General features: G+C 38.7%; 1 protein-coding gene across 2 annotated transcripts; it reads left to right on the top strand.

The window, feature by feature from the left end:
- Nucleotides 1–3,058: 3,058 nt before the first annotated feature.
- ZNF770 (zinc finger protein 770) lies at nt 3,059–12,059 on the top strand. Of its 2 annotated transcripts, none has more exons than XM_026793028.2 (2): nt 3,059–3,347; nt 8,076–12,059. In XM_026793028.2, exon 2 carries the CDS (start codon nt 8,218–8,220, stop codon nt 10,411–10,413), a length of 2,196 nt encoding a protein of 731 aa, XP_026648829.2. In that variant the 5' UTR covers nt 3,059–3,347; nt 8,076–8,217; the 3' UTR covers nt 10,414–12,059. The 2 variants fall into 2 exon arrangements, with proteins under 2 accessions (XP_026648829.2, XP_005479937.2); XM_005479880.3 differs by having other exon boundaries at nt 3,059–3,368.
- Nucleotides 12,060–12,519: the final 460 nt, after the last annotated feature.

The raw sequence follows: 12,519 nt of genomic DNA, 5'->3' as shown, positions 1-12,519 counted from the left end.
TTAATATTAGTGTGCAGTAAGAATGAATAACATCTGGGTGTGGAAGCATCAGAAAGAAGAACCAGCTGGAGAATAGTTACAAGAATGGTGTGTACCGCAGCACCTCGATTAACAGGTCATCAAGATCCTAGCACATATCTACCTACAGCTTGGAAGCACACAAGATGGGGCAAAGTGCAGCGAGTAAATCCCAATGACTTGCTGAAGTGGGACAGGATTGTGAAAATAACTGTGGTCAGGTTACAAAAAGACATCCACAACCGAGATGTGGAAAGAAGGCATAAGTGAATAGTTGAAATCAGTTTAGATTTAAAAGAAATCCACTTTCCACTCCTAGGAGGTCTTGCATTGTTGCTACAATGTTTCAACATGACCTCCTACAAACCCTGCCTATTTTTTCTTTGGCATCATAAAACCATATAATTGACTCCGTGTGTTTGCAGTGTTTTCCACAAAAACATATCAAATTAATTCACCTGTTTTGTTATAACTGGGCTAGGATTGAATTTAGTATTTTTGGATTATACTTTCTGGTAACTTCTAGAACTACACAAGAAGATTCTCAGCTAGTATTCATTGCAACAGCTTTGTTAAAATCAAGAGAGCTACAACAATCTACACCAGCTGTGGATCTGCTATACTAGCTTGTTACCAGGCACATGCAGAACTCAGCTGCTTGTGTACTTGCTTCAGACCAGACCAGGGGTTTCATGAGCAGGCTGCTAAGGCTGGATACACTTTAAAATGAAATAGATGCTTTAAAAAGAAAAATATATATATTCAGGTGATCTGCAGTTATTAAACGATGACTAATATTTCTGAATAGCTTTATGAGATGCACATGGCAATTATTATGCACTTTTTATAGCTAGGGGATGGACATTTAGAAGCCTGAGTGACTTCCCTGTGGCCGTATAGTGTTTTCAAGCCTTCAGCTCTAGGCTGTCCCAATCCCCATTTTAACCACAAGACTTGGCTCCCTTTCAGGGAGTAACTGGTTAATATGTGACTGTATGCCCCTAAAGCAACAAGCAACACTAACTATGTCGCTTGCTTGAGCATTTCAGCTTAAATGGAAATAAATTTTTTTCTGTAGTGTTACAATTTGGCTCGTGTGTTGTAAATTAGGTCAGAAGTTATTTATACCATTGGCAATGAGAATAATTTCATTTTTAATGCTGCTAAGCTAAGAAGTAGTGATTGTTCTACAGACATTTGTTCCAAGGTAACACAAAAGGACATTTCTAGGTATCTCTTCGAGGTGCTGTACTCTTCACAGATACCAAGGCCTGCAAAAATTATCCTTAGACTAGAAAATGCTGCCAACTTCTCTTTCAATAATGTATGCAACATTCATGAGTAAACAATTACTTTTTCATATATACAGCAGTTGTTTGGAGTTTCCTCAGCACAGATGATTTCTACTTGAATTCCCAGTAGGACTGGGAGAGAGGCCTTGACACCCAGAGCAGAAAGACAATTTAAGTTACCACAGCAATTTTAAAACTTTACTAATTTACATTTTGATATTTTGTTTGTTCTGCCCTCTTCTGGTCCTCCTACTAAGAGTGAGATCCACTGTACCGAGATGGAGTCTCAGTAAAAGGAGCTTAAAAAGCTGAAAAAGATGAATGAGCTGGCAGTCATGTTTTTCTAAGAAATTAATGCTGCACGTGCAAATAATTATTTAATTTCAGTCTGGATGAACAAAAGAAAATAAGCAAAGCTTTTAGGAAAATGCATCTGTATGAAAAAATTAAACCTTTTATAAGCTTTATCGCAGGGAATGACTTATTTTGTCTTCAGTATTGCAATTTCACTCACAAAGATAGTCAAATCAATTATCAGTGTTTAAAAAGGTGGGGGTTGGTGAGCTGTCCCTTTTTTAAGGGAAAAAGGAAAGCATAGAAGACATCTGCTGGTCCTCTGTAATTCCTGGGATATGACAGATACCTTAAAAATAACAAATTACAAAAACTAGAAAAAATCTGCAATATGTCTTTATGTGCTTTTGATAAAGAGTTTGGGATTTCACTAATAGAGCTCATATTGAGCTGTAAATGCAGGTGGCTAAGTCAAAAGTCTCGTGACTAGAAATTCTCTGTCCCAATGGGGACAACATAAACAGCCTCATCCATGTCCTTGTGTTTTATTAACAGATATTTATGATTAATCTCTTACACTTTGTTGTGTCATTTGCATGTTCTTTTATGAGGCAGAATAGAGTAATTTGGTTTGGCAGGGACCAAACCCAGGTTATCTAGCCTAACCCCTTGCTGTAGATAGGGACATCTTTCACCAGACCAACTTGCTTAAAGCCCATTCAGCCTGGCCTTGAGCACTTCAGGGATAGGGCGTCCACAGCTTCTGGGCAACCTTTACCAGTGCCTCACCACTCTTATTTGTGCAACATTTATTCTTTATGTCCAATCTAAATCTATTCCTTTTCAGTTTAAAATGTTTGCTCCTTGTCCTGTCACTATACGCCTTGGAAAGTCTTATAAGCCTCCTTTAAGCACAGGAGGGCAGCAGTAGGGTTTCCCCAGAGCCTTCTCTCTTCCTCAACAACCCCAGCTCTCTAAGTGTGTCTTCACAGGAGAGGTGCTCCTATTGCTCCTTCTTGCGGCCTCTTCTGACTTGCTCCAGCAGGTCCTGGGCTGGGGAGCCCTGAACTGGGTGCAGGCCCCGCCTGGAAATGGTTTCTGTCCTTTTCTGTATGCCTTCAGCCCTTTGCTGGCCATCCCTCTGACGTAACCTCAGCCGGGCTGTGGCCACCGAGGGAGATCTGAGTCCTGCTGGGCCGGTGTCCATCCCTCAGCCACAGCTCCTGCCCTTGGCTTCCGCTCTCCTGCAGAGGAGCCAAACCCGTCACCTTTGTGTGCACGCGTAATTGGAGGTGCTTTTAGAATTCCTGGGCAAGCGTCTGTTCTCCCCTTCCCTTCCTGGTACCATTTCCTGCCCTTTCAGATCAGTTGGTTCGGCTTTGCGGTGCGTTCAACACATAATAAGAGTGTAACTGCCATCGTGCTTTGCTTGCAACCCTGCAACCACCGCGCATTGGTTATGCGCTTTTGGGTGGTTGCAGTAGAAAATGTGTCTTGTTCGTACAGAACAACGTGCCACACCAATTAAAAATTCATCGGCAGGGCCTGGGGCATGTTCTGCCTGGGCATAAAAGACATAAATGAAGCCTCCCCCGCCCCTGGTCCCGGCCGCGGCCCAGCGGCGGGCGGGGCCGGATTGCGGGGGGAACGGAAAGCACCGGCCCGGGTTTCCCGCTGTCCCGGTGCCATCCGGGGGGAAGAGTTTAGGCGGCAGCAATCCCGGGAGAGATGAAGAAGGTGGAGGTGCGCTAGCTGCTTCTCCAGGTCGCTCCCTTCTTCGCCCCCGGTCGCTGCCCCTTCCCTGGGCCGAGCCCGGGGCACCGCGGGGCCGGGCCGGGGAGGTGTCCGTGCGCGGGGGGAGGCGCGGCGGGGCCGGGCGGCCGCGGGCCCAGCAGGGACCCGCTGAGGGAGAGCCGGCCCGGGGCGGGGGTGCTGCGGATATGTGTGTGTGTGTGTGTGTGCGTGTATTTATGTATGTGTGTCTGTATGTATGTATGTGTGTCTGTATGTATGTATGTGTGTCCGCAAGGGCCGCCTCGACACCTGCTCTTAGGTTTCTGACTGGATTTACGTGAGTCCTGTTGGGGGAGTGTGGGTGACACGCAGGGGTCTCAGGCCCCTGAAGCAGAACGTAGGTTTGTTCTTAAACCAGCCCTGCTTCACCATCATACATCTTTTACTTTGGTTGGCTTCAGGAAGTGTATGGGATAGTTACAAGGAGAAGAGGCGAGAATAAAGGGTGTTAACTTTGAGGAGCCATAATGCCTGTTGTTGATTTCTGTGTTAGCGGTGGGTTAAGGTTCCATTTCTGATGTGATTTGTTCTCCCATTGTAGCAATCCAAACTTTTCTCTCGGGAGAGCTGGTGAGGACATCCAGCGGGCAAAATGTTTGTCTTGGTGCTCAGGTTCTTCTCTCTGGCTCCACTCTCTTTTTGAGTCATTAGTGTTATCTGAGGCACCTTATGTTTCTTCACATATCTATTATTATAATTTGTTTTCTTATATAATTGTTTCTGGGAGGTTATAAGCCTTAGTGTGCCTCAAGGATTTGAAGATAGATAGATAATAATGCAGAAGAATCCTCCCTGGAAAATTTTGAAATATATTGAATTTTCAGTTCCTAAATATCTTGTTTTGAATTACAATAAGGAGTCACCAAAAACAACACAAGAATATATTCTCTTATATAGGGTCAGCTGTATGGGTGTGGGAATTTGAGAAATGTTTGTACAACCTGCTTTGGAGACCTCCAGTGTAGGCAGAGCAGTCTCCCCATATAACTTATTTGTATGCTCATTAAGAAACACTTTGCAGCTGTAAGGACAATAATATACTTGAATTCTTTCTACAGTAATTTGAAGCCATTTTCATTCACAACAACAAATGGTTTGGGGAACAGCTTATTTCTGTTTCCCTTAAAAGTGATTCTTTTGCTTTGTCTTACAGGATGTGTGAGTGTGGGGTTTTTTTTTTAATTTTTTCTCCTCTTTTTTAGCCTAAATGTTCTCAGTTACTTTAATCTTTTCTTGTATATTTTGCATTTAAGCTCAGATCATTCTTGATCCTCTTTGAATTCATTCATTCTGATCAATTCATATGTTTGACTCAATTCAGAGGGCAGTATTCAAAACTGGAGAGACTATTCTAGCTGAATTCTAAACAGTAGTAAGTAAGTAGGAAGGAAGATTTATATCTTCTCAAAGCTTTACATCTGTTCACTCATCCTGGTATGGATGGCAGCCTTTGGCATATTCACCTTCTGTTCCAACTTAGACCCTAGGTCTTTTCTGCACCAGGGGATTATTCTGTCCTAAGTTGTAGATCTTGCTGTTCTTATTTAAATACCCTCTTCCCTCTTCCTGATTGGTTGTTTACTTTTTTATTGGAGCTTTTTAAAACAACAACAAAAAACCAAACAAACACTACAATGCAAACTTTTCTGATTAGCAAAGACTGGATTCGAGTTCAGAATTTTCTTCCATCATGGTTTTGTTTTGTTGCAACTTGCTGCCATCTGTAATATTAAGGAAACAGTTAATTGTTAAACAATACTACTTAGGAGGGTCCTCTCTGAACTTTCAGTGGCCTGTGTAACTCCTTGGTTCTATTTTTCTGCATGACCTTGCAGATGAAAAGCTAAGATGAAAAGTAGAGACAACGTAATATTAAGTTGGAGCTGTGCCAGAAACCAAATCCTTATCACATAGTGAGGTGTTTTCTAACTTAAATTAGGACAAGGCTAGCAGGAAGCAACATTCCAAGCTTGTCTTTTGCTCTTTGATCTTCAGCAGCAGCATGTTTATTCCTTAGATGTCCAAGGCACAGAGCACCTTGAAATAGATGTGGAGATGCCTGTCCTTAGTAAATAGGATTTGAAAATATATTTGGGGCACACAGTAATGCTCTGTCTTGGCTCCTTTCTCCTTCCCTTGCATCCCCTTGGTTTAGCTTATCTGAGCCTTAGTCTTTCACAGGGCAAGAAGATCACAGCAAGAAGCTCTGCTCTGCTTTTGACACCTTGTACTACAGAGCATTTTCCTCATTCACCAGATAGAATCTTAAAAAATTTATAAGCTAAATACAAAATCCCTTGTGTAATGTGCCACAGCTGTCTCTGACTTCGGACTTCTTTTCCTTGCATGTCACTGTAGTGTTTGAGCATTTTCCTGATGTCTAAATTAGATCTGCATGACAGTATGTTAACTGAAATTCATCACTCTTTGCAGTTCTTCCTCAGGAGATTTTCTTTCCCTGCTAATGGAGGCTGCCTTGAGCTGCACAGAAACTCAGCAGAGCAGAGGATCTTTTCTCCTCTCCTCAGCCTGCCTGTCTGTAGCTTCGTGGTAGCACCAACTAGAAAGCATTTGGTGTCACACTCTCTCTAAACTCCCAGCATGCACATGATGTGACAACTGGGAGGAAAAGGGGGTCTCCTAAAAGTGTTGTGTTTTCTTTCATCTTCAAAAGGAGACTGAAACTGAGTAGCTGTTAAAATTCTACAGGAAAAGAGAATTGGAAAGGAAAAAATGACATTCTCAACTGCTTTATCTACCCTGAACTGTTTCAGTGAGATTAAGAAACTCCTCAGTGTAGTGACAATCACTTCTTAGGCAAACATCCGGATGTTCCTTATTAAGGCCCACAGTTACATAGGAACATATCTGGTAGGGATGGAACAATTCTACCTCATTACCAGGTTTTCTTTCCATTAAGCTTAAGAAAAATCTTGATTGGCCAGATATTTTCAGTCTTAGTGCATGTTTCTTGAATCTTGAACCAGGTTGTAACTTGCTTTAAAATGCAGTAGGCTTTTATTCTTTGCAATTAATTTGAATAGACATTTTGTGTACTTTTTTTAAAAAATAAGGACATTATCTCTTTGTGAAGTGACAAGGGTTTTGGAGGCATTGAAGAAGTTAATTTTTTATTCTGCTGGTATGTTGAATGAATATTCAACTTGTAATAACTGTGAGATACACAAGATATTTCTACTAACTATATGTTGTGGTAGTTTGATATTACAACTCAAGTGCTAACTGTTATGCTCTTGCTTTAAAGTTTGCTCCCTTCATCCCTTTTGTTTTATATTGGTAATATCATAGAGGGTTTTTTATTCTGTTGTTTGTACTGTGCTTGTGGACTGGAATACTTAATCTTTCTTAGATGCTGCAATTTAGGAATGAAGTGACCAACTGAAATTGGTCCAGAGATGATTAAAAACACGGGTTTTTTAGGTTTTTTTTTTTTTTTTTTTTTTTTTTTTGTGAACCTCAAAGCAATACTTAGAAAACCCCAGGATTTTCCTAGTTTCAAAACAAAAGATGAGAAAGCAGACTTTGAATACATAAAGTAGTGGCAGCGAACACTGACAATAGCTTTGTAGTAAAGAAAGGCTCAGCTGGGTGGAAGGAAAAGCTTCATGAGGAGGTGAAACTTTGAAGCAGGAGCCCTGCTGAGGTTAAGGAACCTCCCTCAGTGAAGTTTTTAAGACCACTTTGGAGGCTGTCGAGACATGGGTTGGCCTCACAGTGGAAGGCTTGGTTGAGGTACTTTCTAGCTGTTCCTATCAATATTTTAATAACTTTTCATGCATTCAGGAACTTGCAAATTATTTTTTCTTGTTTGTAAGTCATTGAGCTGAGGCACAGTAGCTTGCCCAGCTGTATTCTGTGTTGAAAATTCAAATAAAATTAGACATATTTCACTGTTTTGGTTTAGACTAAAACAATAATTATGATGAATTATGCTGACTACCTTGGTATTCCTGATGACTTCACAGTATATGCATGGTTAGGTATCACAACCCTGATTCTAGCTTTGTGGTGAGACAGCAAACATAGCCTGTGTTTTTTCCATGTTCTGGGAGTTGTCTTTGTTATGGTTGTAGTTTGTGGCTAGTGTGTTGCTCTTGCTGCTGGCTCCAGCGTTTGCCATTGTGAGAGAAATCAAAATTGATTGTACTGCTGTATACAGTTGATAAGATGCAGAAACATGAATAGTAAATTTAACAATATATTGAAGCTAAGTGTTTTCTTTTCACTAACAGTGCATTCATTTACTGTATTTCTGAAGTGCAAGAAATCTTAGTTCTTTTCTTTTTCTCTCATCTTCATAAATATTATACTTGGGAGTTAGAATTACTGCTGTAGAGAAGACATTACAATAAGTTCTTGAATTTTTTAAAAATTAATTTAGTGTAGCTGAACTGTGTATTATTTGGAAGAACAGATGCATTTATAGCACAGATGACTTAAACTTGTTTTTCTTCTGGAAAGTAATCTAGTTTTTCTGTATCACGTAGCAACTAGTGATACTAGTGATTACTCTGTTACAAGGAAAGTATTTTAAGCTAAATTAAATCAAGAGTGTGCTAATCTAGATACTTTTGGTATCTTCTGTAGAAAACAAGAGACAAACTTAGGCAATTATGCATTAATATAGGCTAAATAATACTCTTTTTCTTGTTTTAGGAACCAGTGGGATTTAAGAATCGCTCTCCTAAGAAAATTTGCTGCTTCTACAGCTTTCCCTCTTAGTGTGCACTTGATGATCTCACTTGAAATACCTATCTGAAGAAATTAAGAGTAGGCGAGGTGTAATTACCTTTTAAAAATGTTAAAAACTCAGCATTGTGTAGCAGCTGTCAAGATACCCAGGAAAAAGCCATATATTTGTGACATGTGCTATAAACAGTTTGAAACCCCATCAAAATTAGCTAGGCATTACCTCATACATACTGGTCAAAAGCCATTTGAATGTCATGTGTGCAATAAAACGTTCAGGCAGTTAGTCCACCTGGAGAGGCATCAGTTAACCCATAATCTGCCTTTTAAGTGTATTGTTTGCTATAGAAACTTCAAAAATGTTATCACTTTCTTAAAGCATCAGCAGCTTCATAATGAAAACTATGAGAATGATACAAAGCAAACAGAAAGCTATGCTGGTTCTGAGCAGGACAGGGTCTCTTGTGGCATATTTCATTGTTCTGTGTGCTGGAAACCCTTTGCAACTGAAGAGAGGTGGATGCTGCATCAGTGTCTCAAGTCAGATCAGCTCCATGGTGCCAGAAGGAGAAAGAAGAAAACTCACACTTGTGAATCGTGTAACAAGACATTTCCATCCAGATCCAAGCTAGAAAGGCACTTCCTTATTCACACTGGCCAGAAACCTTTTAAGTGTTCTTCATGTGGCAAATCTTTCAGACAGTCAACACACTTGAAAATTCATCAGCTCACACACACAGAAGAAAGGCCTTTTCAGTGCTGCTTTTGTCAGAAGGGATTTAAAATACAGAGCAAACTCATGAAGCATAAACAGCTCCATGCCAGAAATAAGACTTTCCCCAATACTGTATGCAAAGCAAAGACTCTTAAATATCCCAGACCACACAATGTGTTGGAAGGAAAATGGGATAGTTTTGAGAATGCTGATACACACAAGTCACAGGACAATGACCCACATGATGTGCACTCAATTTATATTGTACCCTTTCAGTGCCCAGCATGTGACCAGTGTTTTGAAACAGAGCATTTTCTAAAGTTACACAAATGTTGTTATCCAAAAGACAGCAGAAATTCAAATAATGGTACAACAGCACGCAGACACGCAGTCAACAGGAAAAATAAGAGCCTGATGAAACTGAAGCATACTGGAGGAAAGGCAACAGATTTTTCTCTGACTGACAGAAAAAAAATTAAATGGGGTCACGTTGGAAGTCCTGCCCTGGTCACAGCTAGGGAGCAGCGTTGTGATCAGCACGTGTCCACTAAACCTCCCAGGGAGCGCCGGGGCCGGCGTGACGTGCACAAGTCAGTTTGCAGTCGGATGAAAAGAACGTTTGCTGTGCCATTGCCTTGGCAAGAGTACCCACAGCCTCCTGACGTGGGCAGTAATTTAAAAGATATGCTTCCTGGTGAAAGCATGTTAAATGTTGGTGATTCACTGGATAATAAAGATGATGCTTTATATGGTTCGTCAAATGATAGTTTTTTTGATAATCCAGAAGTACTTCACTCTGCTTTTTCATCTTCTGCAAAAAATACACATAACAGACACAAAGTGTGTAAATGTGACAGATGTGAAAAAATTTTTCCATCTTCATCCAAACTTCAAAGACATTATCTTATACACACGGGACAAAAGCCCTTTGGCTGTAATGTTTGTGGGAAGGCATTTAGACAGTCAGCTCACTTGAAAAGACATCAGCTCACCCATACTGAAAAGAGAGCCTGTAAAAGCCCCGTTTGCCAGGTAGAATTTGTAAACCTGAACAAACTTTTCAACCACCAGGGAGATCACACTGAATTTATGTCTTCTCAGCCTGTGGGTTATTCAGGTTACTCTCAAGCACCTTCACAGCCATCTGGCTTTCAAGAATTTGAGCTGATTCAGTCAAACCAAGCAGCTGAAATCAAAGTTGAAATTGAGTCGGGGGATTTTGTTCTTGACACCAGCAGTAGAAACCCACAGCCGTATTTGTGCAGTAAATTGCTGGAAGCAGAGCAAAGCTGTTACAGCTATTGGCATGACTTTTCTGAAAGTACTGAAAAAAGTGAAGCTGTTAACAAATTATATCAATGCAGTATCTGCTTTAAAGCTTTTAAATCTCCTTCAAAGCTTGAAAGACATCACCTAATGCATGCTGGACAGAAGCCATTTGAATGTTTAGTTTGTGGAAAAAAATTCAGACAGGCCCCACATTTGAAAAGACACCACCTTATTCACTTTAAAGAGAGCTTAAAGCTTAGTTCCACTGAGGAACAAGCAGAGAATGTATTAGTTTTATCAAAACAGGATAATGTCCTATGAAATAATTTTAACATTTGTTTGTTGCATAATTATAAAAGATTTATATTAGGCCAAACAATTAACTGAAGGGGATTATATTTTCTATTACAGAGATGACCTGGTGAAGTTAATTTACTGTCTTCAAAACTCTCTACTTAATATAATTTCTGAGATATTCATGTTGAGATGTTTTTTTAAAATGCAACAAATCCAGACGCTCTTTGCATTCCCCTTGGCTAGATTAAATTTATAAATACACATTCATGTTGTATCAATAGTGTTGCAGTAATCTACAATGTTTCATGAATAAGATAATTATCACTAAAACCATAAAATACTATATGGAAAAATGTAACACTTTTAAACTAGCAGTAAAGACAAAAAGGTAATTTTGAGAATATGAAAAAAAGGTTGTTTTACTTTCCTCTGGTTCCCCATATATTCCAAGCAACGGATTATTGCTGTATTTATCCTGTACTTTAAAAAAAAGGTGTTTTTTTATATCAAAGAGAAGAGTAGAAAAAGGGGAGAAAATTCAGTGAGAAGATTGTTGATGTGGTGTTATAGAAGATTCTATTTCCTATAGGATAGGAAAAAAACCTGCTTTGTTATTTACACTTAATGTGCTTGGAGAGCTATACATGAGGAACCAGATAATTTCCCTTTTTATATAAAATACAAGGAGATAATGCTATAATATTAGGATTTATAATCAATTTATTCATTTCACCGCTTCATTAACTCTACTTCCTTGTAAATCCCTTGCCTTCTCTAGCATTTTTGGCCAATTTATACTTTACTGAACTATTTTTCTGTAAGAAAAAAAGACAAGAAATTATCATTAAGGTTAAAAATGGGCTTACTCTCTGTTCAGTCTCCTTTCCTTCTAGCATACAAAGTGAACCAGTAAAAGAAATGTTCTCTAAGATGTGATAATAACTCAGATGAGCAGTTTTGTCAGGAAGTCATGTTCTCATTACATTAAATAAAAGAGATTGAAAATTACTTTCAGCTGAAATTAAGTAATTCTGATTTTGTATTAATAGAATCTGTAGTTTTACTTTCTGGTAAGTAGATGGTTTTGTCCATTGTGCCAATGGGGCTGGCAAGAAGTGCAAGTACAGTGGAGCTCATACATCACAAACGAGAATGAAGTTTGTTTCTTCTTTTTTGTCCTCTGAAAAACTACCTTTTAGGATATTTCCTTTGTTATGCAACTTTGAATAGCTGAATCCTGAAGTTCTTATTCCTGTTTCTAAATTAACATGCCTGTAAGATACATGACATTTTTTTTAGTATTTAAATAGAAACATATTTATTTAAGTAAAATAGGTTTGATTTTTTTTTTAATTTTTGAAATGGCATGAATGTTGTTGTACTTGGTGAATATGAAGGGTAAAAGGAGTTTTATTTTCATACATGTTACTTTTCCATTTTCAGTGAAAATAAAACCAGGCAAAATACTTGGAACAGTCTGTAGTTACTCTGCCTTTTGTATGACAGACAAATTCAGTATATTAATGATGATTATAGTTATATACTGAGATTTTTTTCTCCTTATGTGAATTGTTTCATATTGAAAGACAAAATGCTGTATAAAATGTTTTGAAAGCATATTGTAGAGCTCTTTTAAAATACTGGTAATAAACTATTTTATTTATATTGTACTTCCAGAGTGTGCTTTATGTGCAAACCAGAGTTTTGAAACTACCTAACATTCATTATGCAGAAAAGACTGCATCAAAATAACTTTATATGATAGAACAATAGGTGTCATTTCAGATATTTTTTGTTGTAAAATATAAATATGTTCAAAGATAATGACATCTTTCTTATGGAGTTACAATCATTTTAAAAGTGCTATGAGAGTAATGTTTAGAGAACACAAAACTTTAATGTTTTGAAAATACCAATTTAAGTAAAATGAAGGGAAAGTAATACAGAAATATTTTGAGGGATGAATAGACATTTGCAGGAAGTGTTACTGTCTGATGAATTTGAAAAGTAATGAAATCTTTGGGCTTGGATTTCAGTGTCACAATGTCTATCTGGCTCTCCATCCCTTCATAAAAAGTTTTGTGTCAGTATAAATTAATTATTTTATGGGGATTATTCCATAAACTACTT

Source organism: Zonotrichia albicollis, chromosome 6, assembly GCF_047830755.1.
Source record: "Zonotrichia albicollis isolate bZonAlb1 chromosome 6, bZonAlb1.hap1, whole genome shotgun sequence".
Taxonomy (NCBI): Eukaryota; Metazoa; Chordata; class Aves; order Passeriformes; family Passerellidae; genus Zonotrichia; species Zonotrichia albicollis.
Note: the sequence above shows the minus strand (reverse complement) of the source record. Positions and strands in the feature narration are given on the sequence as shown.